This window comes from Phyllobates terribilis, unplaced genomic scaffold (assembly GCF_046119375.1).
Source record: "Phyllobates terribilis strain yellow unplaced genomic scaffold, ASM4611937v1 Scaffold_12__6_contigs__length_324123572, whole genome shotgun sequence".
In the NCBI taxonomy this organism is placed as follows: Eukaryota; Metazoa; Chordata; class Amphibia; order Anura; family Dendrobatidae; genus Phyllobates; species Phyllobates terribilis.
This window is the reverse complement of record NW_027362772.1, coordinates 158,266,680-158,294,022: the sequence shown is the minus strand read 5'-3', so window position 1 is coordinate 158,294,022 and position 27,343 is coordinate 158,266,680. Positions and strand designations below refer to the sequence as shown.

General features: G+C 47.4%; 3 protein-coding genes across 3 annotated transcripts in view; 2 read left to right on the top strand and 1 right to left on the bottom strand.

The window, feature by feature from the left end:
- The window catches only part of LOC141171739 (uncharacterized), a 28,894-nt gene extending 15,894 nt beyond the window's left edge, over positions 1–13,000 (top strand). Inside the window, exons 2-5 of the mRNA XM_073655383.1 lie at positions 2,938–3,008; positions 3,320–3,389; positions 6,503–6,748; positions 12,599–13,000. Of these exons, the coding sequence (XP_073511484.1) occupies positions 2,938–3,008; positions 3,320–3,389; positions 6,503–6,748; positions 12,599–12,721 (510 nt within the window). The 3' untranslated portion in view covers positions 12,722–13,000. The remainder of the gene's footprint in view (positions 1–2,937; positions 3,009–3,319; positions 3,390–6,502; positions 6,749–12,598) is intronic.
- Positions 13,001–15,450: 2,450 nt separating this feature from the next.
- LOC141172344 (NADH dehydrogenase [ubiquinone] 1 alpha subcomplex subunit 3-like) lies at positions 15,451–22,174 on the bottom strand. Its single transcript, XM_073656453.1, has 4 exons — positions 22,093–22,174; positions 17,773–17,847; positions 16,490–16,567; positions 15,451–15,748 (listed from the first exon to the last, which is right to left on the bottom strand). Exons 1-4 carry the CDS (start codon positions 22,106–22,108, stop codon positions 15,657–15,659), a joined length of 261 nt encoding a protein of 86 aa, XP_073512554.1. The 5' UTR covers positions 22,109–22,174; the 3' UTR covers positions 15,451–15,656.
- The window catches only part of LOC141172343 (carnitine O-palmitoyltransferase 1, liver isoform-like), a 42,850-nt gene continuing 37,658 nt past the window's right edge, over positions 22,152–27,343 (top strand). Inside the window, exon 1 of the mRNA XM_073656452.1 lies at positions 22,152–22,446. Coding sequence (XP_073512553.1) covers positions 22,380–22,446 — 67 coding nt within the window. The 5' untranslated portion in view covers positions 22,152–22,379. The remainder of the gene's footprint in view (positions 22,447–27,343) is intronic.

Sequence of the window (27,343 nt, the reverse complement as noted above, 5' to 3'; positions counted from 1 at the left end):
CCATGCGTTTTTCATGCGTTTCCGCAACTGCAAAAACGCAGCGGAAATGCATGAAATACGCATCGTGTGAACTCAGCCTTATAAGTAATTACAAGTAATCCACACAGGGCCGGCGTCAGCACCCGGCGCACCCGGGCAAGTGCCGGGGCCCTGAGCAAGCGGGGGGGCCCAACCACGTTCGGGTACCCCGCCGGGCTATGGGCGGAGGAGAGCGGAGCCAGCGCCCGTCCTTCTCCCCCACTTGCTCAGGGCCCCGGCAGCCGGATACTTACCTCTCCCCGTGCCTCCACAGATCCGCTGTCTTCCTGCTGTGCGCTCCCTGTGACGTCTCAGGTCAGAGGGTGGGGTGACTTCTTTCCACTGCGCTCTCCCCTGAGCCACCACAGGCAGTGCAGAGCGGGACAATGCCGGCGACGCTGGAGTCCGGACCTGAGCAGCGGCAGCAGGTGAGGAGGAGTCAGGTGAGTATTTGATTTTTTTTTAATGTATGGAGGCATGGGGCATTATCAGGGGGGTGACATCCTGCATGGGGCATTATATAGGGGGGGTGACATCCTGAATGGGGCATTATATAGGGGGGGTGACATACTGAATGGGGCATTATATGGGGGGGGGAAGACATCCAGCATGGGGCATTATATGGGGGTGTGACATCCTGCATGGGGCATTATTTGGGGGGTGACATCCTGCGTGGGGCATTATATGGGGGGTGACATCCTGCGTGGGGCATTATATGAGGGGTGACATCCTGCATGGGGCATTTTATGGGGGGAGTGACATCCTGCATGGGGCATTATATGGGTGGGAGGTGACATCCTGCATGGGGCATTATATGGGGGGTGACATCCTGCATGGGGCATTATATTGGGGGGTGACATACTGCATGGGGCATTATATGGGGGGAGGTGACATCCTGCATGGGGCATTATATGGGTGGGAGGTGACATCCTGCATGGGGCATTATATGGGGGGTGACATCCTGCATGGGGCATTTTCAAGAGAGCGGGGTGATATCCTGAATGGCACATTACATAGTGGGGGAAAGGGACATCCTGCATGGGGCATTATATGGGGGGGAGAGGTGACATCCTGCATGGTGCATTATATGGGGGGGAAAGGGACATCCTGCATGGGGCATTATATGGGGGGAAAGGGACAGCACAAACTATCCATCCACATTTGAATGAAATTAAATGCTATGGCATGAGACCCAGGAGGACCTCACTGCTGACACAGAGACATAAAAAGCTAGACTGCAGTTTGCTAAAATGTACGTGAGTAAGCTAAATCCTTCTGGAAAAGCATCTTGTGGACAGATGAGACCAAAATAGAGCTTTTTGGTAAAGCACATCATTTTGATGTTTGCTGAAAAGGGAATGAGATCTAGAAAGAAAAGAACACAATACCTACAGTCAAATATGGTGGAGGTTCAAAGATATTTAGGGGGTGTTTTGCTGCCTCTGGCACTGGGTGCCTTCACTGAGGCATTATAAAACCTGAAGATTACCAAAAGATTTTGGGTTGCAATGTAGTGCCCAGTGTCAGAAAGCTGGGTTTGTGTTCTAAGTCATGGGTCATCCAGCAGGACAATTACCCCAAACATACTTCAAGAAGAACCCAGAAGTGGTTGGAAACAAAGCACTGGAGAGTTCTGAAGTGGCAGCAATGAGCCCGGATCTAAATCCCATTGATCACCTGTGGAGAGATCTTACAATTTCTGTTGGGAGGAGACGCCTTCACATATGAGAGACCTGGAGCAGTTTGCAAAAGAAGAGGGGTCCAAAATTCCAGTTGAGAGATGTAAGAAGCTTGTTGATGGTTATAGGAAGCGATTGATTGCAGTATTTATTCCAAAGGGTGTGCAACCAAATAAGTTGTGGGTGTCAACAATTTTGTTCCTGCCCATTTTTGGGATTTTGTCTGAAATTATGTCCAATTTGCCCTTTTTTCTCTCTTTTGTGTTGTTCCAATACACACAGACTCAAAAGAAATAAACATATGTAATTGCAATAATTTTCTGTGAGAAATACTTCATTTTCTTGAACAATTTCAAGGGTGCCAACACTTTCAGCCATGACTTTATGTAGGATAATAAAAATTTGAGCTTGACATTGCGATATTGCAGAACGATCTGGGTAACATGACTGAATGGGCAAACACTTGGCAGATGAGGTTTAATGTAGATAAATGTAGAATAATGCACCTAGGATGGAGTAATCCTGTTGCTGCATACACATTAAATGGGAGTATACTCAGGACTACAGAACAGGAGAAGGACTTGGTTATTCTGGTTACAAGTAAGCTGAGCAGCAGTACTCAATGTCAGACAGCAGCTGCAAAAGCAAACAAGATTTTAGGATGTATAAAATGAGAAATAAAATCCCACGATCCCAAGGTACTGTTACCCCTTTATAAATCACTGGGGGGGGGGCACATCTGGAATATGGGATCCAGTTTTGGGTTCCACATTTTAAAAAGGATATTCAGAAGTTAGAGTCAGTTCAAATGCGGCAACTAGATTACTACAAGGGATGGAAGGCCTCTCATATGATGAGAGGTTGGGCTTGTTTAGCATAGAAAAAGGAGATCTCATTTATATGTGTGGTCAGTATAAAGGACTAGCACATGATTTATTCCTTCCAAAGACCATACTAAGGACCAGGAGGCACTCATTACGGGTGGAAGAAAGGCGATTCTGGCAGCTAAATAGGAAAGGGTTCTTTACAGTCAGAGAAGTCAGACTGTGGAATGCCGACCACAAGAGGTAGTAATGGCTGACACTATAACAGCTTTATACAACGGCTGGAGGACATTTCATAACAAATGGTATTATGGGTTATAAGTAATGTGTAAGTGGTGGAGAAGGGTCTTTTTTCGACCTAGAATTTCCACAGCGATCCCCCTGATTTTATAATAAGACGATGTTTGGTTTTATAGGTCAATGAGAGAATCCTTAACAGACTTCACCAAGTTCAGAAGATCACACGAAAGCTGAAACAAGAGAGAAGGTTGGTACTTTGCCATCCCACCGATAGAGTAGACCCCGTACACACCGCTCTGTATTCATCTGTCCAAGAATAGAAGACGTCCGAAGGGTGAAGGTCCCGCACACAAGCGCAGGGGTCAGCCCTGGCCCAGGTCATGTGAGGCAGATCTCGGATCACTCCGGTCTTTCCATATCCTCCTTCCATACAGCAAGTCTGTATTGTTTCCCAAGTATGCTGAATTATTGATCCCGACCACCCACAGAGGAGGAGGCACATTAGTGGAGGGCCGTATTGCACAGATCTCATTCTCTCTTACTTTGTACATATTTCAGATGTCTCATGAAAATCTTGGACTCCTATGGGGATGATTACAGACGGAGCCAGCTCACCTTCCTACTTGAGGTATAACTTATTATGAAATGCATTCTTTATTCAAGCCATTCTTTAAAGGGGTTATCTGAAGTCATCCAAGATGGCCACCCTTACCTGCAACCCGCCCTAGGCATAAACGAAGACTGGCTGCATATAGTATCAAAATCTTCCTTAGAAATCTTATATAATTGACGTTTCCAGATGAACATATATCAACAGAAAGCTTTCAAGGTGACAGGTTTCGCCCGATTAAAACTAGAAGTGACTCGAGGTGAAAATATAAAAGCATACAGGTGCATCTCACTAAATTAGAATATCATCAAAAAGTCAATTTATTTCAGTTCAATACAAAAAGTGAAACTCATATTATATAGAGTCATTACAAGCAGAGTGATCTATTTCAAGTGTTTATTTCTGTTAGTGTTGATGATTATGTCTTACAGCCAATGAAAACACAAAAGTCATTATCTCAGTAAATTAGACTAACAAGAAACACCTGCAAAGGCTTCCAAAGTGTTTAAAAAGGTCCCTTAGTCGGTTTCAGTAGGCTCCACAATCATGGGGAAGACTGCTGACTTGACAGATGTCAAGCCAGCCAGCCCCACAGTAACTTACTAGGAAAAGCAAATCCCGGCACTCACGTGTTGATGATTAATTCGTTTATTCCACAACTCACAAGACGTTTCAGCCTGTCCAAGGCTTTTTTCAATTGTAACGGTAACTTACAACACGCAGTCTTACAGGTAAAAACTCTTATGATTTACAAGATGTTATAGCTCCAATCTGTTTCTGCTGTTTACATGTGCCGCTCTATCTAACATTGCCTATGACACCTTGGGATCTATCCCTTGCCCCACATGGTTCCTATTGATTGAATATGTGAGCACCTCCTCAGGAAGTGATATCCTCACAAAGGGCCTGTTCATTCTAATTGTATATACTTGTGGTGAGCGGTATTGAAGCCCTGGGTCTAGCAAACAACTATGCTTGTTTCACGGCATATGTTATTTAGTCACTTGTACATTCCATGGGAAGTGAAAAGCATTATTGAGCACTGTTTGGATATTATTTCTACCATTCCCTTCCCTTAAAGGGCCAGGCTTTCAAAAATACTCATATTTCAGTTAGATGATTTTGACACATACCGTAAACGTATTGTCTCAGCATTATATGCACTAAAGCACTTTATTACTACGGTTAATCCAGTCTTAATACCAACCTACCTTTTTTGGCTGGGTGTGTCAGAGAGTCGCTCGGGATCCGGCTGTAGAAGGTTGCTGCGCTTGGCATTGCAGACGCCTTTTTGATCCTCTCATTTCTGTAGTGTAGTGATATCCTTCTCCCTTTAGGACCCAGCAGCGACCTCCACCTTCTTCTGCTAATTGACACACCCTTGCTTGGTAGTTGAAAACTGTCTCCAGAGAGTCGCTGGTGATACTTCTATGTACCTCTGTGCAGGCTTGGAGTACTAGCAGTCGGCTAGTTTCTTCTTTGGTGCGCTTGGAGGACAGTTGGCGTTATCTCTCTGGTGTCTGCTCAAGCTAAATGTATCCCCTTTGTTAGTCTACCCTGTTGTCTTTAGTTTATAGTGGGGACTGACTAGTGTGCACCCCATCCCCTCCATATCTAGTGCCTATCTCTAGGGACATTCAGGGTTTAGGGTCCTGCTTGGCAACAGGTGCGGAACCTATATAGGGAGGATAGGGTAGGCCAGGTGATATTAGATCTGCCAAGGGTTCTCCACTTCCCCTTTCCCTAGTTGTTGGGCTCCCTCCCCCCCTCTTCTCGTCATTGTACACTTGTTCCTTCACTCACCTGGCGTGACATTATGTGTACATTCTTAGATCAAATACTTACATTTACTTGGAGCCTAATTTTGCACTGTCAGCATTTGACAAAATTGATTAGGACGTTGTGTCCCGTTGTTGGGAAAAGCACTGTATTTATTATTCATTGGAGCTGTTCCAAAATAGGAAAGCATAGCTGTGTATACGATACCACGAGTACAGCCACTATTAGCAGTGAGCTCTACGATTTTGTTGTGATTATTAATACCGTTATCCTGTCTTTTAAAATTTTTTTTATTATTTTGTCAATAAAACATATGTTTTGATATTTTCACCTCGAGTCTCTTCTAGTTTTATCGGGCGAAACCTGTCACCTGGTAAGCTTTCTGTTGATAAAAGATTGGCTGCAGCCTGAAGAAACGCTGCTCCAGATGTGTCTCAACATGCCAGGCCGAGGAGCAGCATTACAAACTGATCTGCTCACCCCACCTGAATAGGACATAGACCAGGAGGAAGAAAGCCTGGAGGCTCACTGAGCAGAATGGCTTATTTCTCTCCGCTTCTGTCCGTGTCCCCATTGTAAACCTGTCAGGTGGAGCGAGCAGATCAGTTATGCTTGGTCATAATGCTGCTCCTCAGCCTGACAAGTTAGACACCCGTTTTGAGTAGCCTTTCATCAGGCTGCCGCCTGTCCTAATGTATACCTGCTCCTCCTCCCTGTCATCTCTGCACACGGTGAGACTGGTTTTTCTCACCCCAATGCTGGATTCACAGCTACACTGCTCAGTAGTCCTGTATAATGTCTTAAATGCTGCTGCTCCTTTTGGTCTGTACTACAGAAGCAGGAATCCCTCTGCGTGTGCTGTGCATAGGAGACTACTTCACTCCAATGCTGGATTCACAGCTGTACAATGCCCTACCTCAATGCTGCTGTTCCTCTCAATCTGTACTACAAAAGTAGGAATCCCTCTCTCTGTGTGCTCTGTATAGGAGACTAATTCACTCCAATGCTGGATTCACAGCTACACTGCTTAGTACTGCTGTATAATGTTCTAAATGCTGCTGCTGCTTTCAGTCTGTACTACAGAGAAAGAAGCAGGAATCCATCATCTCTGTGTGTGCTGTACATATGAAATATCATAGCAGCTAGTCCATCCAATAGCTCAGAGAGAAAATTAGAGCTAGAGCCCGCAGAGAGGGTGCAAGTGACCTCACGGCCAGAAACGGTTTCTCTTCATGTACAGACGACAAATTATTCTGAAAAGTTACCTGAAACGACAGGCGCGTTTTCAATTATGAACTAATTTGTAATCGATTTCTATACATTTTCTAAGTTCTCTTGATTTTTTTTTACAGGATGAAGGCACCCAAGCTTGCAATACACCCACCCCGATAAACTCTGAAAACGAACTCCCAGATAATGAGGACTTATCCAAGTGTCTAAGCGGCGGACCTCCCCTTGGCTTAGAGGCTACCAGTCCAGAAAGCCCATCTCTTGTAGAAGGACCACCAGCTAAAAGAAGGAGAAAGTTCAAAGAGGAGAAAGACCATGGAAAAAAAATAAGTCCATCACTTCTGCCATCAGAGCCACTTTTAGCGCAGGTAAAGCAATGCAGAATATAGGTGTTTCCCTTAAAGGGAATGTGTCAGAAAATCACCTAATTGTTTCATCAGGTCTTTGTATTGCATGTAGATTTTAACCCCTTCCCGACCCATGACTTATATTTACTTTGCCTTTGATGCGGGCTCACACGCTGATCCTGCATCTTTCGCTGCACATGATGGCTGATTTAATCAGTCATCCTGTGTCTTTAACAGCCGCAAATGGAATGGAGCTCCACCCGCGGTTGTTAACCAGTTAAATCCTACTGTCAATCTCTAACAAGGGATTTAACACGCGCAGGCTGGAAGGGCATCATAAATCCCACCCATCGGCTCCCCTGTCACGTGCTCGTGGGGTGCTGATGTGTTGTCATGATAGCATGGAGTCAGCAGAAGACCGCTGTGCCTGTCATTGTGAATCTCATGTGAACACCGACTCGTGGCCAGTGTTCATAGGAGATAGTGATTTCTGCTATACACAGCAGTGCTGAAGCCCTGCTATGTATAGCACAGGTGATCAAACGATTGCAGCTACAAGTCTCCAAAGAGGACAATTAAATAAAGTGGGGGGAAAAAATTAAAAATGAAGAAAAAAAAGTATATATATATCTATATATATATAGATATATATATCTATATACAGTACAGACCAAAAGTTTGGACACACCTTATTATTTAAAGATTTTTCTGTATTTTCATGACTTTGAAAATTGTACATTCACACTGAAGGCATCAAAACTATGAATTAACACATGTAGAATTAGATACTTAACAAAAAAAGTGTGAAACAACTGAAAATATGTCTTATATTCTAGGTTCTTCAAAGTAGCCACCTTTTGCTTTGATGACTGCTTTGCACACTCTTGGCATTCTCTTGATGAGCTTCAAGAGGTAGTAACCGGAAATGGTCTTCCAACAATCTTGAAGGAGTTCCCAGAGATGCTTAGCACTTGTTGGCCCTTTTGCCTTCACTCTGCGGTCCAGCTCACCCCAAACCATCTCGATTGGGTTCAGGTCTGGTGACTGTGGAGGCCAGGTCATCTGGCGTAGCACCCCATCAATCTCCTTCTTCGTCAAATAGCTCTTACACAGCCTGGAGGTGTGTTTGGGGTCATTGTCCTGTTGAAAAATAAATGATGGTCCAACTAAACACAAACCGGATGGAATAGCATGCCGCTGCAAGATGCTGTGGTAGCCATGCTGGTTCAGTATACCTTCAATTTTGAATAAATCCCCAACAGTGTCACCAGCAAAGCACCATCACACCTCCTCCGCCATGCTTCACGGTGGGAACCAGGCATGTAGAGTCCATCCATTCACCTTTTCTGCGTCGCACAAAGACACGGTGGTTGGAACCAAAGATCTCAAATTTGGACTCATTAGACCAAAGCACAGATTTCCACTAGTCTAATGTCCATTCCTTGTGTTCTTTAGCCCAAACAAGTCTCTTCTGCTTGCTGCCTGTCCTTAGCAGTGGTTTCCTAGCAGCTATTTTACCATGAAGGCCTGCTGCACAAAGTCTCCTCTTAACAGTTGTTGAAGAGATGTGTCTGCTGCTAGAACTCTGTGTGGCATTGACCTGGTCTCTAATCTGAGCTGCTGTTAACCTGCGATTTCTGAGGCTGGTGACTCGGATAAACTTATCCTCAGAAGCAGAGGTGACTCTTGGTCTTCCTTTCCTGGGGCGGTCCTCATGTGAGCCAGTTTCTTTGTAGCGCTTGATGGTTTTTGCAACTGCACTTGGGGACACTTTCAAAGTTTGCCCAATTTTTCGCACTGACTGACCTTCATTTCTTAAAGTAATGATGGCCACTCGTTTTTCTTTACTTAGTTGCTTTTTTTATTGCCATAATACAAATTCTAACAGTCTATTCAGTAGGACTATCAGCTGTGTATCCACCAGACTTCTGCACAACACAACTGATGGTCCCAACCCCATTTATAAGGCAAGAAATCCCACTTATTAAACCTGACAGGGCACACCTGTGAAGTGAAAACCATTTCCGGTGACTACCTCTTGCAGCTCATCAAGAGAATGCCAAGAGTGTGCAAAGCAGTCATCAAAGCAAAAGGTGGCTACTTTGAAGAACCTAGAATATAAGACATATTTTTAGTTGTTTCACACTTTTTTGTTAAGTATATAATTCCACATGTGTTAATTCATACTTTTGATGCCTTCAGTGTGAATGTACAATTTTCAAAGTCATGAAAATACAGAAAAATCATTAAATGAGAAGGTGTGTCCAAACTTTTGGTCTGTACTGTATATATATATAGATATATATATATATATATATATATATATATTACACACACACACACGTTCAAATTACCCCCATTTTGCCCCATTCAAAATAAAACAATTATACACATATTTGGTATCCCTGCGTTCAGAAGTGTCCAATCAAAATCTAACAGTGTAACAAGAAAAAAAATCTAAACTCAGGAATTAAATTTTTTTTTGCCGCCGCAACATTGCAATAAGAGGTGTTCAAAACATCGTATCTACCCCAAAATGGTATCAATAAAAACGTCAGTTCAGGGCGCAAAAAATAAGAGCTCACCCGGCCCCAGATCCCAAAAATCGAGACGCTACAGATCTCGGAAAATGCTGACAAACACAATAAAAAATTTTCTACAAATTTTGAAAATAAAAATTAAACTATACTTGTTTGGTATCTGCATACTCGTAATGATGGGAGAAGTTCTATTGGGCAGTACGGTGGCTAAGTGGTTAGCACTGCAGCTTTGCAGCGCTGGGGTCCTGGGTTCAAATCCCACCAAGGACAACATCTGCAAGGAGTTTGTATGTTCTCCCCATGTATGCGTGGGTTTTCTGGATTCTCTGGTTTCCTCCCACACTCCAAAGACATACTGATAGGCAATGTAGATTGTGAGCCCCAATGGGGACAGTGATGATAATGTCTGTAAAGCGCTGCAGAATATATTAGCGCCATAGGTGGATTATAATGAGGGCAATCCGGGCTACCGCCCGGGACCCCGAGCCTGCAGGGGGCCCGCGGCTCTGGGCAGGGTGTCTAATGCCGGATTGCCCTCATTATATGTGCCCTCTGCTGTGTATAGATGGTGTCATGCAGCCTCCTGCTGTGTATAGATGGCTACGTGCGGCCTCCCGCTGTGTATAGATGGCTACGTGCGGCCTCCCGCTGTGTATAGATGGCTACGTGCGGCCTCCTGCTGTCTCTGGGGGGGTGCCGTGCAGCCTCCCGCTGTGTATAGATGGCTACGTGTGGCCTCCCACTGTGTATAGATGGCTACATGCAGCCTCCTGCTGTGTATAGATGGTTACATGTGCTCAATATTGAGTCATACAATTAATGTAAGGCTATGTGCCCACGATACAGAAATGTTCCAGATTTTTTTTTGAGCATTTCTGCATCTCCCTGGCAGAAAAAACGCATGCGGATTGTACATGCGGATTTTACATGCGTTTTCCTGCCAGGGACATGCGGATGTGAAGCGTTCTTCACTTGCATTTCCGCATGCGGGTTGACAAGCGCTTTCCAAGCGATTTTAGCATCACTTGGAAAGTGCTTGACAACTTGGTTACACTATATAAATGCAAGCAACCAGCATGAATTTATATAGTGTGACCGTAAAAGAATGGTAAAAAATAAAAAATATATACTTACCTTCTGATGGCCTGCCAACGTCAGCGATCGCGTGACCCGTCACATGACTAAATGACGTCACAGCAGGTCCTTTTCAGACCATCGCGAGCTGCCGGCAAGCCAGGACACATCGGATAAAGACACCGGGGGCCATCAGAAGGTAAGTATAATATTTTTTTTTTTATTTTATTCTTTTTTTACAGGTTCTCGGTACCCGGGTGTGGAGGAGAGTCTCCTGTCCTCCAGACCCGGGTACCATCCGCACATTGAAACGTTTGGATTCCGCATCTACAGACGCAGGGATGCGGATTTCATGCGTTCTAGTGCAAGTCAATAGCGGCGAAAACGCTGAGCTTCTGCAAAATAATTGGTAGTGCTGCGGATTTTTCTGCAATGATAATCCGCAGCGGAAATTTCCGCAGCATATGCACAGCACATGCGGATTATCATTGGGGAACATGGCAGACCTTCTACCAAGCGTTTTTTAAGCGTTTCTGCAGCGGAATTGCTGCTGTGGAAACGCTTAAAAAACGCATAGTGGGCACACAGCCTAAAAAAAAAATATTATAATTAATATTGTGGCAAATTAATTTCACGTGAACTATCACATGATCTATCACAGGGGATCATGTGACATGTGATACATCAGGTGTGTGTTTGTGTTTGTGTGTGTGTGTGGGGGGGGGGGGCCGCGCCTTCTAAACTGCCCGGCGCCCTTGCTACTCTTAATCCACCCCTGGTTAGCGCTATATAAAAATAAAGATTTATTATTGCTAGGTCAGTTTTACCATATAGTGAACATGGTAAATGAAAACAAAAACAGTTGTGGAATTGCACTTTTTTTTGCAATTTCATTGAACTTAGATTTTTTTCCCTCATTGTCCAGTACTCTATATGGTAAAATCAATGGTGATGTTCAAAAGTACAACTTGTCCCGCAGAACACAAGCCCCACATGGCCATATTGATGGAAAAATAAAGTTATGGCTCTTGCTTGGAAGAAGGGGAGGGGAAAAAACAAACAAAAACGTAAAAATGACCTTGGCGTGAAGGGGGTTACGTTATGGAAAAAAAACAAAACAAATCACAACCTGTATTAAAATAAGAAATTGCAGTTTTCACACCGACCACTAGGACTATAAGGCCACGGTCCCACTATCAGTATTTGGTCAGTATTTTTTCTCAGGAGCGGGTGGTAAATGCAGAATTGGTGACTTGTTTCTATTCTACCTTTTCTCTGATTGTTCCTCACCTGGTTTGGGGGCTCCCACTCCTGAAAAAAAATACTGATAGTGGTGCCCTGGCCTTAGACTTTTACTGAAATGTTATATCAGACATTAGTCACCTTCCAGTCTCAACAACAGTGTCCAACCTCACTTTCAACTATAAAGATCTTTGGGATTAACTTTCTTCTTGCACTTTCATTTTTTTCTTCCCTTCTTCCAAGAGCCATAACTTTTTATATCGTTCCCACAACAGAGCTGTACAAGGGCTTGTTTATTTTCAAAGTGACCATCTGACTTTGGTTGATTCATTGACCAGACCTTCAATATTGATTTCAAAGTTGTAGTTTTGAATGACTTTTTAACATCCCACAAAAATTCCAAATGTTACAAAAATTGTGAACAAGAACCCAAAACTTTACTTTTTGGGGTATTGTTTTCACATTTCATTGTAACTTGTAACATGATACTCCAGGCGAGGACAATGACGTTGATTGAAATTTTTTTTTTTTTTTATGTAAAACGGGTTGTCCCGTTTAGAAAACTTTTCCCTTATGTGCACAGTTCTTACCATCCCTAAGCCCAGCGCTGAATCCCCGCCGCTACCCCAGTCTCCATTGTTCGGAGACCCAATAATGGATGTACCAGTCAGCGGAGGGATATTTTGAATGATCATCACTTCGATCAAGAAGAATATATCCAGCAGTGCCGCCATCACACGATAAAAGGATGGACGTGGTGTAGGATCTATGTCAATGTCATGAGATTATTCAATTGCAAAAATTTGGACGCCCGACTACCGCTTCCTTCATTCTCTTTGGTTCCACCAGAAAAAGCCAAGCACATTCCATAGGGAACGAATAACGCAGTGGTTGGACGTCCAACTGTTCTGCCGATCGGTGGTTGTACACCCACCAAGCAGAATCAATAGGGCACATTAATGTAACTCCTGCATTTCATCCCGCCATCACTCACATCTTTGTCGCTCTGTTCCAGGTTAAGATTGAAGAGGATTATTTGTGTGACGGAGACGAGGAGCTTAATCTGAGCTGGCGTCCTCTCAGCCCACGAGACAAGATCCTACAGTACACAATGTTTTCCAGCCCGGATTTTGATTGATACATAATACTAAAAATGCGATTACTGAAGACGCTGTGCCTTTAATGGAAGAATGCGGCCGGCGTCTCTGCACCCGGATTGTGTGCGGATGGTGCGCCTCGCTGTGACGTGTATGCTGCATTCCATGATTGGTCTCCTGCTGCCCCCCACTGGTTTGTCTGAGACATTTCACCTCTGATGTGCCCCGTTATTTCAGCCATTTATCTGTCCGCTATTTCAATACTATGAGAAAGGATCAGATCCTGGTTTTATACTTTTCTATGTGGATGCAATGTTTTTCTGTGCAGTAAACGTACAGCGTCCGTGTGTCTGCGCATTTCATGGAGTCCATCTAATCTTCTGTATATTGCGACTCCTTTATGATCATTTCTAACCTTCCTCCTGATGGCTATACATCACTATAAAGAACACTTGATTTTTCTGTAAAAAAAGTTATAAATACACTGCTCAAAAAAATAATGGGAACACTGAAATAACACATCCTAGATCTGAATGAATGAAATATTCTCATTGAATACTTTGTTCTGTACAAAGTTGAATGTGCTGACAACAAAATCACACAAAAATCATCAATGGAAATCAAATTTATTAACCAATGGAGGCCTGGATATGGAGTCACCCCCAAAATTAAAGTGGAAAAACACTACAGGCTGATCCAACTTTGATGTAATGTCCTTAAAACAAGTCAAAAGGAGGCTCAGTATTGTGTGTGGCCTCCACGTGCCTGTATGACCTCCCTACAACGCCTGGGCATGCTCCTGATGAGGTTGCGGATGGTCTCCTGTGGGATCTCCTCCAGGATGGCACATCAATGCGACCTGTGGCAAGAAGGTTTGCTGTGTCTGTCAGCGTAGTGTCCAGAGGCTGGAGGTGCTACCAGGAGACAGGCCAGTACACCAGGAGACGTGGAGGGGGCCATAGGAGGGAAACAACCCAGCAACAGGATCGCTACCTCCACCTTTGTGCAAGGAGGAACAGGAGCACTACCAGAGCCCTGCAAAATGACCTCCAGCAGGCCACAAATGTGCATGTGTCTGCACAAACGGTTAGAAACCGACTCAATGAGGGTGGTATGAGGACCCGACGTCCACAGATGGGGGTTGTGCTCACAGCCCAACACCGTGCAGGACGCTTGGCATTTGCCACAGAACACCAGGATTGGCAGTCGCCACTGGCGCCCTGTGCTCTTCACAGATGAAAGCACGTTCACACTGAGCACATGTGACAGACGTGACAGAGTCTGGAGACGCCACGGAGAGCGATCTGCTGCCTGCAACATCCTTCAGAATGACCGGTTTGGCAGTGGGTCAGTAATGGTGTGGGATGGCATTTCTATGGAGGGCCACACAGCCCTCCATGTGCTCGCCAGAGGTAGCCTGACTGCCATTAGGTACCAAGATGAGATCCTCAGACCCCTTGTGAGACCATATGCTGGTGCGGTTGGCCCTGGGTTCCTCCTAATGCAGGACAATACCAGACCTCATGTGGCTGGAGTGTGTCAGCAGTTCCTGCAAGATGAAGGCATTGAAGCTATGGACTGGCCCGCCCGTTCCCCAGACCTGAATCTGATTGAGCACATCTGGGACATCATGTCTCGCTCCATCCACCAACGTCACGTTGCACCACAGACTGTCCAGGAGTTGGCGGATGCTTTAGTCCAGGTCTGTGAGGAGATCCCACAGGAGACCATCCGCAACCTCATCAGGAGCATGCCCAGGCGTTGTAGGGAGGTCATACAGGCACGTGGAGACCACACACACAATACTGAGCCTCATTTTGACTTGTTTTAAGGACATTACATCATGGTTGGATCAGCCTGTAGTGTGTTTTTCCACTTTCATTTTGGGGGTGACTCCAAATCCAGGCCTCCATTGGTTAATAAATTTGATTTCCATTGATGATTTTTTTTGTGATTTTGTTGTCAGCACATTCAGCTTTGTACAGAACAAAGTATTCAATGAGAATATTTCATTCATTCAGATCTAGGATGTGTTATTTCAGTGTTCCCTTTATTTGAATCCATCAGTGAGCTCATTCTGGTAGTCCACAGAGAATTTTTTTGCTTTTTTTTTTTTTTTTACATTCTTTACTTTGATGTGGTCATAAATTAGTTAAGTGTGCAAAGAGCCTATAAAAGCCAAATAGGGCAAGATTTTTAGTAAAACTCAATTGAAAAAATTATTTTTAGCCCCGAGTATAAATAAAGTGAGGAAGAAAAAAAAAAAGTTCCCAGAGATTAAAAAAAAAAAGCCACTTTAAAATCCACTATTGCACAGAGCAGATCATTCACATATCTATTTATTACAGCAAATATTGGACCCTGTGATGGGGTGTGCCACCCGCAGGGTTTGCAGCAAGAAGAACGGCGCCATCTTGTGAGCGCAGCTTCTGATTGGCTGGAAGTAATGGTCACAAGCTCTGAATACAAGTCTATGAGAGCCAGAATGAGGTTTTCATAGACTCGGCGCCGCTCCATGAAACCCTGGAGCAACGGGCAGGTCACAAACTGCAGGAGAGGCAGCGAAAACAGATAGAAGACAGGGGACTTGGATTTTAAGCACCACCCCAGCAATGAAATAAAGAAAACTCTGGAGTGGTGCTTTAACCTTTTGGAGGCAATGGCCCGTTTTCTCTAATGGAGGGATATGCAGAAAGTTTCCAAAGAGCTTCTGTGGAACAATCTCTGCCCTCCACTAGCTCAAAAGGGGGACAGAAAAACGTAGAGCGCGTTCTATTGGGAAAGTAGATTTATTGTGTTAATGATACAATACTAGGCGGTAATTCTGGAGAAGCAGACGTCCTTTACACATCGCTCTTCCAGAAGAATAATTTACTCCTATTTCGGCATTCCTGGCTGACGCGGTGCAATGTGTGACCATCAGACCTAACAAGTCCATAGAAGGTTGCTAAGGAGACACAGACGGGGTCTTCACAATTACAGGTTCTTCAGCCAATCCAAGTTAGGCCCAACTTTGTCGCAGGGATGGCTGGGGATATCCGGCATGTTCCCGTCATCCCGAACAGGAACTGATAGAAAAACACATTAATGAAACAATTAAGTACGTTGGAATCTTACTGCATCCCAGCCTGCAAAGAGGGAATCTCATCTTGTATGGTGTATGATACGTGCAGCACATTAAAGGGCATCAGTCAGTAGGATCTGGGCATCTATATGGCCATGTAGGTCATAGGAAGCTGAATAAAATGATACCTTGATATCTGTGATCCGATGTATTATTCCAGAGAAATACACATTATTCTTTATATGTAAATGAGCTGTTAAGATCTAGGGGCCGGACATAGATCTCCATGAGAATCTGCCTCCTGAGATTATTGTAAATGAAAGGGGGGTTACCAGTGTGAGACATGTAGATCAGGAGACCAGACTGTCAGTCATTACATGTCTCATGCTGGTAAACTAAGCTCTGGAGGCAGATTCTCAGGGAGAGCTATGTCCCTCCCATAGATCTTAACAGCTCATTTACATATTAAGAAAAAAAGTGGGTTTCTCTGGAATAACACATCGGATCGCAGATATCAAGGTATCATTTTATTCAGCCGTCTACGACCTACACTTCTTCCGGTATTTTCTGAGCTGACCTGCTTTAAAAATAAAGAAAAGTGAGAAAATTCTGTATTTGCCAGAATTTTTTTTACATTTTTTTTCAGGAGCTAGCAAAGGTTCTTGCCCATAGACGTACACTCCCATTCTTGGGTGATTGTGCCTTTAATATGGTCCATCAGTCAGAGACATGAAACCTCTCTCACCTGGGTAACTGTAGGGTACAGCTTTGTTGTACATGGCGGCGTATTTTGTATAAGGACTGACGAAAGGAGCAATAGCGGCTGCAACGAGAAAGGTGACAAATTATTGTCTCATCAGAACACGGCACACTCATGTACAAGGGCTGTATGGGAAATGCTGGAGATCTGACAAACCCCCATATCTGAAATTAAAAGGAACCATCTACCTTTGGGGACCAATTTTTTTTATATTAAATGCATATTATTGGAGCGAATAATCATTTATGCAATTGGGTTGCATTCAACATTTTGCACCATTTGCCTCTGGACTGCACTGTCTGACAGGCTGCAGAAAGAGTTAACTGAGAATCTGTCGGTGAACTCACTATGATGGTCTGCAGGCAGTGTGTTTGTGAGCCGATTTATCAACACAAAGTGTAGCAGAGATCAATGTGTGGTGAAAAAAAAGAGCCTGTTAGGAGGACGGTGGAAAATTTTTAATCAAATCCAAAATGACTTAACCTTAAATACATGAATTTAGGTAAAAAAAATAAAATAAATTGGCCCCATAAGTGGAAAAAAACCTTTAAATCAAGAGGATAGGTTATCATTGCTATTGTTGGTAATCTATGGTAGAAAAGCCAGGGACGCTCACAGAGGTCAGCCCCACCAGTGATATCTTAGCAATAAGACATTTAAAAAACCCTTAAAGGGAATCTGTCAGTTAGATGAACCTCCCACCCCCTCCAAACTGTATACATGAGCATGCAGGTCTTTGAAATGTAAATACATTGACACCTTTATATCTTCTATCTGTTGCTGCATTCCCAAATAACTCATTTTTTCATTCATATGAAAATGAGTCTTTAAGTGCTCAGGGTGTGACAGAGCACTTCCCGAGCCTCAGCCTTTAGAGGTTGTTCCCCCCCCCCCCAGCATAAAACCCCTAATCTTGACTGACAGCTGTCTGTGTGATATCAAACAGTAAGCCAGCAATCAATCTAAAGGTTCTGGTGCTGGATGGGAAAACAACCTCGGAGTGCTATGTCACTCCCAGAACACTTAAAGCTTCATTTGCATTTGAATGCTGATTTCTCAGGAATACAGCAACAGATAGAAGATATAAAGGTGTTGATGGATTTATATTTCAAAGCCCTGCACGTCCATAGTCCATATGTGCGAGTACCAGTCCTTTGTGGGTGGGATGAGTCCTTAGACACTGTCAGCACAGTTTGGACCGTACCTGGGCTATCTAGAGCAAGTCCCTATACACTCAGCCTTTTTAATTCTATGCCAGGAGATCTTACCCAAAATCCCGATGCCGACGGACACAGTTACAACGGGTTCTTTATTCCAGGCATTTTTGAGGAACGCTCCCACTTCTTTAAGAAACAAAACAAAGAAGAAAATAAGATGATGAAGCAATTTACAGCCTATAGCTTGTAAAAGGATGAGGCACCAAAATTCAACATGCCCAATCCATCTCTATGACGGCCCTCACACTTGAGATGAGTGATCGATTCCCTCCGACAGGTTTTGGTCCAGTGGACGGTCCTATCAGTGACTGACAGCTACCTCTGTATGCATTCATATATGGAAGGCTGTCGCTCACCGACAGGACCACCCCACCGACAGGACAGCCCACTGGACCAAAACCCCAGAAAGAGCCGAAGATTAAATGATGAAAACACGGGTTAAAGTGAATATTTCCTCACAAAACTATATATCCATCTGCTCAGCCCCTCCTGCTCTATAACATGCTGCCCGCAGATTAGACTGCATCTTCATGGTGACAGGTTCCCTTCAAAATGTAAAAAAAAAAAAAGTTTTAATCACCTCTCTTATCCCCCAAAAACAAAAAAACAAACTGACTTAAAGCGAACAAGTGGCGGACGCTAACGACACAAAACGAAATTATTTGTTTAACCACATACCGGTATATTTTTCCTGTATAGTTTGGACGCACCATCTCATTTAAAGATTTTTCTACATTCACACTGAAGGCATCAAAACTATGAATTAACACATGTGGAATTATATACTTAACAAAAAAGTGTGAAACAACTGAAAATATGTCTTATATTCTAGGTTCTTCAAAGTAGCCACCTTTTGCTTTGATGATTGCTTTGCACACTCTTGGCATTCTCTTGATGAGCTTCAAGAGGTAGTCACTGGAAATGGTCTTCACTTCACAGGTGTGCCCTGTCAGGTTTAATAAGTGGGATTTCTTGCCTTATAAATGGGGTTGGGACCATCAGTTGTGTTGTGCAGAAGTCTGGTGGATACACAGCTGATAGTCCTACTGAATAGACTGTTAGAATTTGTATTATGTCAAGAAAAAAGCAGCAAAGTAAAGAAAAACGAATGGCCATCATTACTTTAAGAAATGAAGGTCAGTCAGTGCGAAAAATTGGGAAAACTTTGAATGTGTCCCCAAGTGCAGTTGCAAAAACCATCAAGCGCTACAAAGAAACTGGCTCACATGAGGACCGCCTCAGGAAAGGAAGACCAAGAGTTAGCTCTGCTTCTGAGGATAAGTTTATCCGAGTCACCAGCCTCAGAAATCGCAGGTTAACAGCAGCTCAGATTAGAGACCAGGTCAATGCCACACAGAGTTCTAGCAGCAGACACATCTCTTCAACAACTGTTAAGAGGAGACTTTGTGCAGCAGGCCTTCATGGTAAAATAGCTGCTAGGAAACCACTGCTAAGGACAGGCAACAAGCAGAAGAGGCTTGTTTGGGCTAAAGAACACAAGGAATGGACATTAGACCAGTGGAAATCTGTGCTTTGGTCTGATAAGTCTAAATTTGAGATCTTTGGTTCCAACCATTGTGTCTTTGTGCGACACAGAAAAGGTGAACGGATGAACCCTACATGCCTGGTTCCCACCGTAAAGCATGGAGGAGGAGGTGTGATGGTGTGGGGGTGCTTTGCTGGTGACACTGTTGGGGATTTATTCAAAATTGAAGGCATACTGAACCAGCATGGCTACCACAGCATCTTGCAGCGGCATGCTATGCCATCCGGTTTGCGTTTAGTTGGACCATCATTTCTTTTTCAACAGGACAATGACCCCAAACACACCTCCAGAATGTGTAAGGGCTATTTGACCAAGGAGGACAGTGATGGGGTGCTACGCCAGATGACCTGGCCTCCACAGTCGCCAGACCTGAACCCAATCGAGATGGTTTGGGGTGAGCTGGACCGCAAAGTGAAGGCAAAAGGGCCAACAAGTGCTAAGCATCTCTGGGAACTCCTTCAAGATTGTTGGAAGACCATTTCTGCTGACTACCTCTTGAAGCTCATCAAGAGAATGCCAAGAGTGTGCAAAGCAGTCATCAAAGCAAAAGGTGGCTACTTTGAAGAACCTAGAATATAAGACATATTTTCAGTTGTTTCACACTTTTTTGTTAAGTATATAATTCCACATGTGTTAATTCATAGTTTTGATGCCTTCAGTGTGAATGTACAATTTTCATAGTCATGAAAATACAGAAAAATCTTTAAATGAGAAGGTGTGTCCAAACTTTGTCTGTACTAATATATATATATATATATATATATATATATATATATATATATATATATATATATACACACACACACACACATATGATTATTATTTCTCAACCATATATTTTCTGATATCTATCTATCTATCTATATATATATATATATAGATATCAGAAAATATATGGTTGAGAAATAATAATCTTATATAATGTGTGCGTGTGATAGAGATATATATATATATATATATAAATAATACACATATCTATATATATATATATGTGTATTATTTATATGTGTGTATATTATCTATATATACAAGTGTGTGTATTATTTTTCTAGATATATGTATAATATATATCATATATATGCATATTATTATGAACAACAAAAGACAGAAATGGAGCTTAACAGAATACAATTAGAAAAGAAATTTTATTGATATAAATACATTAAGGTACATATAAAGTCCATAAGAGGGAATATAATTCCTGATGTGTGCAAAAGAGAGCAGAAAATCCCCCCACAAACAGACCTCAGGTAGGCATCATTAAAATGCAAAATATGATGTGCAGCAAAGAGTAAACACTATGCATACCCAACCACAGGGGAGCAAAAAATGTTGCTACAATACCCCATAATCTGTACAAAAGCTAAAAGCAATATTGAGTAATAGGAAATGCAAGTGGATACACATAGAGCTGAGTGATAAAACATCAAAGAGCTGGTCAAGGCACTAACCCAAGGGCTGAAAACTCCCCAAAAGGGGAAAAAGGGGAGTGCAGAAGATACAAAAAACACCTACCCAACGCGCGTTTCGCGTGGACAATGCGTTGCTTTCTCAAGGGATGTATATATGTGTATATATATTACACACATAAGAAAAATAAATGTAAATATATAGGATTAAAAAATAACTCTGTACACACATAAAATCACTTTTCCTTGTTCTTTTTGTATAATATATATATATATACTAGATGGTGGCCCGATTCTAATGCATCGGGTATTCTAGAATACGTATGCGGCCGACCGGGCGCGACTAATCATCGAAGCAGTGTTTAAATGGGTTGTGCACTACTTTAAATTAACCCCCTAATGTATCCCCCCGGGGCCCCTAATGAATTTTGCAATTATGTCATGTTGTCAATACTGCTTGTGACAACATCGCTGACGACGCACAGCCAGCACGTAATTCCCCCGGCTGCAGCTGGCTCCTGCTTCCGCTTACATCACGACTATTTGCGGCTGCAGCCAGGGGTCTACTGTTCCGTGTACCACGGTGAATGATGGGCTGTGGGCAGCGTTATCCCCCATCGTGTCACACCCGGCATCCACCGCGCGCTCTGTCAATGAATGCGCGTGCGGTGGATGCTGGGTGTGACATGATGGGGGATAACCCTGCCCACAGCCCATCATTCACCGTGGAACGTGAAACAGGAGACCCCTTGGCTGCAGCCGCAAATAGCAAACCGTGTTAGTGAGGACCGGGGAGCGGCGCTGCCTGTGCGGGTACTTCCGCTGCGAGCAGCTGGGAGATGACCGGCGCTAAGCCAGGAGATTGCCGCTGACCTCCATGCGGCTACCGTCGGGAGATCAGCGGCTAGGGCCCGCTGATCTCCCGACGGCAAGTGTGAAGGGAGGACCGGGGAGCGAGGCCGCCAGTCGGGGTACTTCTGCTGCTAGCGCCAGTCATCTCCCGGCTGCATCGCCGCTGACCTCCATGCGGCAGATGAGCCGCTAGCGGCCGCCATCTTGTTCTGAAATCTCGCGTCGCTGATTGGCCGCGGCTGGACCAATCAGCGATGCGGGATTTCCTGGACGGACAGACGGGATAAGCCAATTATATAGTAGAAATTTTGCATATACAGATATATTCTTTTTAACTATATATCATAGTAGTGTTATAATTCACTGCCAATAAACATATTACAAAAAAAAATGCTATTGGGATGAGCGAGTCCCGGCTGCTGCCAGTGTGGACGGGGCAATGACATGACGTCACGGAGCCCTCTCACCCGACCGTCATTGCCCGGCCCTGCACGAGCCCACACCTGTCAGCACCGTAACGCCCAGCACCTGCGAATCCCAGGAGTCTCCTTGACCGACACTTACTGGAGAACACCGCCATCTTTCCCTCTGACCTGCGAGCGGAAGCGGAAGTGCGGCACGCTATGACTGCCGGGAATTGTAGTCTTCTAATGTCAGAGGGCGGGACTTATTTTCCGGGATCAGCCCGCAGCCCTGCTAGAGCCTCTCACATTCCCCCGCTGTAGTCTGATAGTGAGCCGGGGCCGAGTACCGGAGCCAGGCGCCCGCTGTCACAGCCCGAAGCCGCCGCTGTCACCGCTCCCGCCTTCCTCAGTGCAGTCGCCCCCGCCCAGGCCTGGTCTGCAGGAACCATGCCGGCCGTGTCTAAAGGGGACGGGATGCGGGGACTGGCCGTGTTCATCTCCGACATCAGGAACTGTAAGTGGGGCTCCGTGTGCAGGAGAGACTGGGGGCCCGGGCTGCGGCCTGGAGGTGGCGGGGGCTGGCACTGAGGAGGGAGTATGAATGGGGAGCAGGGGCCCCGTGTGTATGGAGGGGGGGGAGCAGGGGCCCCGTGTGTATGGAGGGGGGGTGGGGGGGAGCAGGGGCCCCGTGTGTATGGAGGGGGGGTGGGGGGGAGCAGGGGCCCCGTGTGTATGGAGGGGGGGTGGGGGGGAGCAGGGGCCCCGTGTGTATGGAGGGGGGGTGGGGGGGGGCAGGGGCCCCGTGTGTATGGAGGGGGGGTGGGGGGGAGCAGGGGCCCCGTGTGTATGGAGGGGGGGTGGGGGGGAGCAGGGGCCCCGTGTGTATGGAGGGGGGGTGGGGGGGAGCAGGGGCCCCGTGTGTATGGAGGGGGGGGGGAGCAGGGGCCCCGTGTGTATGGAGGGGGGGGGGAGCAGGGGCCCCGTGTGTATGGAGGGGGGGGGGAGCAGGGGCCCCGTGTGTATGGAGGGGGGGGGGAGCAGGGGCCCCGTGTGTATGGAGGGGGGGGGGGAGCAGGGGCCCCGTGTGTATGGAGGGGGGGGGGAGCAGGGGCCCCGTGTGTATGGAGGGGGGGGGGGAGCAGGGGCCCCGTGTGTATGGAGGGGGGGGGGAGCAGGGGCCCCGTGTGTATGGAGGGGGGAGGGAGCAGGGGCCCCGTGTGTATGGAGGGGGGAGGGAGCAGGGGCCCCGTGTGTATGGAGGGGGGAGGGAGCAGGGGCCCCGTGTGTATGGAGGGGGGAGGGAGCAGGGGCCCCGTGTGTATGGAGGGGGGAGGGAGCAGGGGCCTCGTGTGTATGGAGGGGGGAGCAGGGGCCCCGTGTGTATGGTGGGGGGGAGCAGGGGCCCCGTGTGTATGGAGGGGGGGAGCAGGGGCCCCGTGTGTATGGAGGGGGGGGGCAGGGGCCCCGTGTGTATGGAGGGGGGGGGCAGGGGCCCCGTGTGTATGGAGGAGGAGGGGGGAGGGAGCAGGGGCCCCGTGTGTATGGAGGGGGGAGCAGGGGCCCTGTGTGTATGGAGGGGGGGGGAGCAGGGGCCCCGTGTGTATGGAGGAGGAGGGGGGAGGGAGCAGGGGCCCCGTGTGTATGGAGGGGGGGGTGGGGAGCAGGGGCCCGTGTGTATGGAGGGGGGGTGGGGAGCAGGGGCCCCGTGTGTATGGAGGGGGGGGAGCAGGGGCCCCGTGTGTATGGAGGAGGGGGGAGGGAGCAGGGGCCCCGTGTGTATGGAGGAGGAGGGGGGAGGGAGCAGGGGCCCCGTGTGTATGGAGGGGGGAGCAGGGGCCCCGTGTGTATGGAGGGGGGAGCAGGGGCCCCGTGTGTATGGAGGGGGGGGGAGCAGGGGCCCCGTGTGTATGGGGGGGGGGGGGGGGGAGCGAGCAGGGGCCCCGTGTGTATGGGGGGGGAGGGAGCGAGCAGGGGCCCCGTGTGTATGGGGGGGGAAGGAGCGAGCAGGGGCCCCGTGTGTATGGGGGGGGAGGGAGCGAGCAGGGGCCCCGTGTGTATGGGGGGGGAGGGAGCGAGCAGGGGCCCCGTGTGTATGGGGGGGGAGGGAGCGAGCAGGGGCCCCGTGTGTATGGGGGGGGAGGGAGCGAGCAGGGGCCCCGTGTGTATGGAGGGGGGGGGGAGCAGGGGCCCCGTGTGTATGGGGGGGGAGGGAGCGAGCAGGGGCCCCGTGTGTATGGAGGGGGGGGGAGCAGGGGCCCCGTGTGTATGGGGGGGGGAGGGAGCAGGGGCCCCGTGTGTATGGGGGGGGGAGGGAGCAGGGGCCCCGTGTGTATGGGGGGGGGAGGGAGCAGGGGCCCCGTGTGTATGGGGGGGGGAGGGAGCAGGGGCCCCGTGTGTATGGGGGGGGGAGGGAGCAGGGGCCCCGTGTGTATGGGGGGGGGGAGGGAGCAGGGGCCCCGTGTGTATGGAGGGGGGGGGAGCAGGGGCCCCGTGTGTATGGAGGGGGGGGGGAGCAGGGGCCCCGTGTGTATGGAGGGGGGGGGAGCAGGGGCCCCGTGTGTATGGAGGGGGGGGGGGAGCAGGGGCCCCGTGTGTATGGAGGGGGGGGGGAGCAGGGGCCCCTTGTGTATGGAGGGGGGGGGAGCAGGGGCCCCGTGTGTATGGAGGGGGGGGGGGGGGAGCAGGGGCCCCGTGTGTATGGGGAGGGAGGGAGCAGGGGCCCCGTGTGTATGGGGAGGGAGGGAGCAGGGGCCCCGTGTGTATGGAGGGGGGGGGAGCAGGGGCCCCGTGTGTATGGGGGGGAGGGAGGGAGCAGTGGCCCCGTGTGTATGGGGGGGGAGGGAGGGAGCAGGGGCCCCGTGTGTATGGGGGGGGAGGGAGGGAGCAGGGGCCCCGTGTGTATGGGGGGGGAGGGAGGGAGCAGGGGCCCCGTGTGTATGGGGGGGGAGGGAGCGAGCAGGGGCCCCGTGTGTATGGAGGGGGGGGGGAGCAAGGGCCCCGTGTGTATGGGGGGGGGGGAGCAAGGGCCCCGTGTGTATGGGGGGGGGGGAGCAAGGGCCCCGTGTGTATGGGGGGGGGGGGAGCGAGCAGGGGCCCCGTGTGTATGGGAGGGGGGAGCGAGCAGGGGGCTGTGTGTGTGTGTGTGTGTGTGGGTGGAGAGGATGTGTAATAATGTGACATGTACTTGTATATTGCTGGTGAATGAATACTGTATTTGGTTCTCCCCTATAATCAGTATTATGGAAATTCCCTTCTGTTATTCTAGAGGGTTCTTAATAAAGATGGTTTCTTGTTTCTTCTGCCTATTTTGTATATACAGTACAGACCAAAAGTTTGGACACACCTTCTCATTTAAAGATTTTTCTGTATTTTCATGACTTTGAAAATTGTACATTCACACTGAAGGCATCAAAACTATGAATTAACACATGTGGAATTATATACTTAACAAAAAAGTGTAAAACTGAAAATATGTCTTATATTCTAGGTTCTTCAAAGTAGCCACCTTTTGCTTTGATGACTGCTTTGCACACTCTTGGCATTCTCTTGATGAGCTTCAAGAGGTAGTCACCGGAAATGGTCTTCCAACAATCTTGAAGGAGATCCCAGAGATGTTTAGCACTTGTTGGCCCTTTTGCCTTCACTCTGCGGTCCAGCTCACCCCAAACCATCTCGATTGGGTTCAGGTCTGGTGACTGTGGAGGCCAGGTCATCTGGCGTAGCACTCCATCACTCTCCCTCTTGGTCAAATAGCCCTTACACAGCCTGGAGGTGTGTTTGGGGTCATTGTCCTGTTGAAAAATAAATGATGGTCCAACTAAACGCAAACCGGATGGAATAGCATGCCGCTGCAAGATGCTGTGGTAGCCATGCTGGTTCAGTATGCCTTCAATTTTGAATAAATCCCCAACAGTGTCACCAGAAAAGCACCATCACACCTCCTCCTCCATGCTTCACGGTGGGAACCAGGCATGTAGAGTCCATCCATTCACCTTTTCTGCATTGCACAAAGACACGGTGGTTGGAACCAAAGATCTCAAATTTGGACTCATCAGTAGTGTTGAGCATTCCGATACTGAAATATCGGGTATCGGCCGATATTCGCGGTATCGGAATTCCGATACTTAATTCCGATACTTTTACAATATCGAATACCGGAATCGGAAGTTCCCATAATGCCTGCGCTCTGCAGTGTCTGTGAAGGATGACAAGCTGGATGGCAGCGCTCAGCTGTTATCCATCCTGTCATCAGAATGCCATCCCAGCTGGGGAGAATTCTCCTGATTGTTTAAAAGCCGGCGCGCGGTAAAAAGCCGCCGGCTTTTAAACAATCACACAGCCCCATACTGCTTCCCCGCAGCCTCCCACCCCGATCCTCCGCTCCCCTCGCCACCTCCAATCCCAATCGTAAGTTAGGACCGGGCTGGGAGCGCAGCACCAAGGAGCGAAGGACCCGGGCAGGGAAGCCGGCAGTGAAAAGACTTCACCGCCGGCTTTCCCGTTCTGTGCTGCGCTTTCCCGCTGGTTATTTCAAATGAACAGCTGAGGTATCAGCTGATGCCGATCAGCTGTTCATTTGAAGTAGCCCCGGTGCCCTCAGAGGGTTCATGTGAGTTCATGCTTGACTGCATGAACTCACATGAACTTTCCCACGGCCGCACAGGTCAGCCTCACCTCCCAGACCATCAGACCGGTCATGATTAGTGTGTGTGCGGGGTGTCTGTGCGATGTCTGCGTGTGTGTGCGGGGTGTCTGTGCGATGTTTGTGGGTGTGTGCGGGTGTGCGCGGTGTCTGTGCGTGCAGGCAGACATAGGCCGATGTGACACTACTACTCCCATCGGCCTATGTCTATCCCCCGTCCACTCGTGCCAGCAGGATCAGCTCGATGGGAGCAGTAGTTCCCATCAGCCTGATCCTGCTATTTAAATTGCCCTACTGTGCCCCAATAAATTTTAAATACATGTCATTGGTGGCCAGTGGTTACCTACAATAAATTAGTTCATACATTACCTGTCCCCGCCGATCGCCACCTAAAATAAAGTAAAAAATAAAAAACTACACCTATACTCACCTAGACACCTAATTCCCCGAAGCCATCGATCTCCTGTAATAAAATATAAAATAATAAACCACAACCTTATCCTTACCCCTCCGTAGTAGTCCACGAGTGTCCCACGATGATCTCCAGTTTAGAGCAGCCACATAGAAGGTGACCGCTCTGAACCGCTCTCGCCGCTAGAATGATGGGAACCGCTCTCGCCCCGTCATTGCATAAGCGGGTTCACCGGAGTTCAGGCAGCGCTGCTCCGGTCAACTCCTTTACGGCCCCGCTGTATCGTGAGAAATTCCCACGGTACAGCACTGCCATAAAGGAGGTCTCCGGAGCTGCGCTGACTGAATGCACTCCGGT